Source organism: Phytophthora infestans, genomic scaffold (genome assembly GCF_000142945.1).
Source record: "Phytophthora infestans T30-4 supercont1.32 genomic scaffold, whole genome shotgun sequence".
NCBI lineage: Eukaryota > Oomycota > Peronosporomycetes > Peronosporales > Peronosporaceae > Phytophthora > Phytophthora infestans.
The window spans coordinates 286,909-287,754 of NW_003303727.1; the positions used below are offsets into that span (position 1 = coordinate 286,909).

The following is an 846-nucleotide window of genomic DNA, read 5'->3' on the forward strand; positions in this document are numbered from 1 at the left end:
TTAACTACCAAACGAGGCAGGACTATGAGAAATGCAAATGCGAACTTAACAGCACTCCAGTAGCTGTGAAATCAGTAGTTGTGCAGGCAGCGCCGCGTTGGGGACAGATCAGTAGTTTTCTACTGACCGATGGTATTTCCTCCAAACTCTTCAGGTCGGCGCTGCGTCAGTTCGCAATCTTCTTTGAATGTTTATTGAGTTCTTTTCCTGCCAGGTCTACGAGGTAGCGCAATCATAACCCTGTTCGACGTACAAAATAGCAATGGTTCGTGCTAATCCATTCTACGATTTACCCCTTGGGCGCGACACTTATGTCTTCTATTAGCACTGGGCCCAGTATGCGCTTCATCTACTTTCTTCTCGTTGGCAGTGCTGCCATTTTCGCGATCTCCGAAGGTGCAGTGCCAACTCCATCCAAGCAGCTGAAGATTTCGTCCGCAGACGTGCTTCGTCCAGTAGATGAAGCTTTGTCAAGGAGAGTCCTGAGAAGTCGTGATACAGCTGAAGCTAGTGAAGACTTGAGCGACGAAGAGCGCGGACCCTACAGCTACCTTTATTATCTGATCAGGAACAAACGGCAGGAGGGGGAAATAAAGAAAGTAGTTGCGAAGTTGATCAAGGACAAGGCGGAGTTCGAGAAATTATTCAGTGCTGGAGTATTACCCTCGCACTACTTCGACGGCTGAAGCATAACGACGCGGTCAAATCGCCCCTGTCGAAGGTGGTTGCGAATGCGTATAGGGAAGGCATGCAAGACCATCTCTACAAGATCCCTGCGGTCCAACAGTTTGCAGAGTACTCCGAGTACTACAACACGAAAATTTCATGGCAAGAGACGAGGCAGGT

General features: G+C 48.8%; 1 protein-coding gene across 1 annotated transcript; it reads left to right on the plus strand.

The window, feature by feature from the left end:
* Window positions 1-338: 338 nt before the first annotated feature.
* Window positions 339-686, plus strand: PITG_14046 (secreted RxLR effector peptide protein, putative; the record flags this gene model as incomplete). The annotated part of the gene is made up of 1 exon (XM_002899137.1): window positions 339-686. One exon carries the CDS (start codon window positions 339-341, stop codon window positions 684-686), a length of 348 nt encoding a protein of 115 aa, XP_002899183.1.
* Between the last annotated feature and the right edge of the window lie 160 nt (window positions 687-846).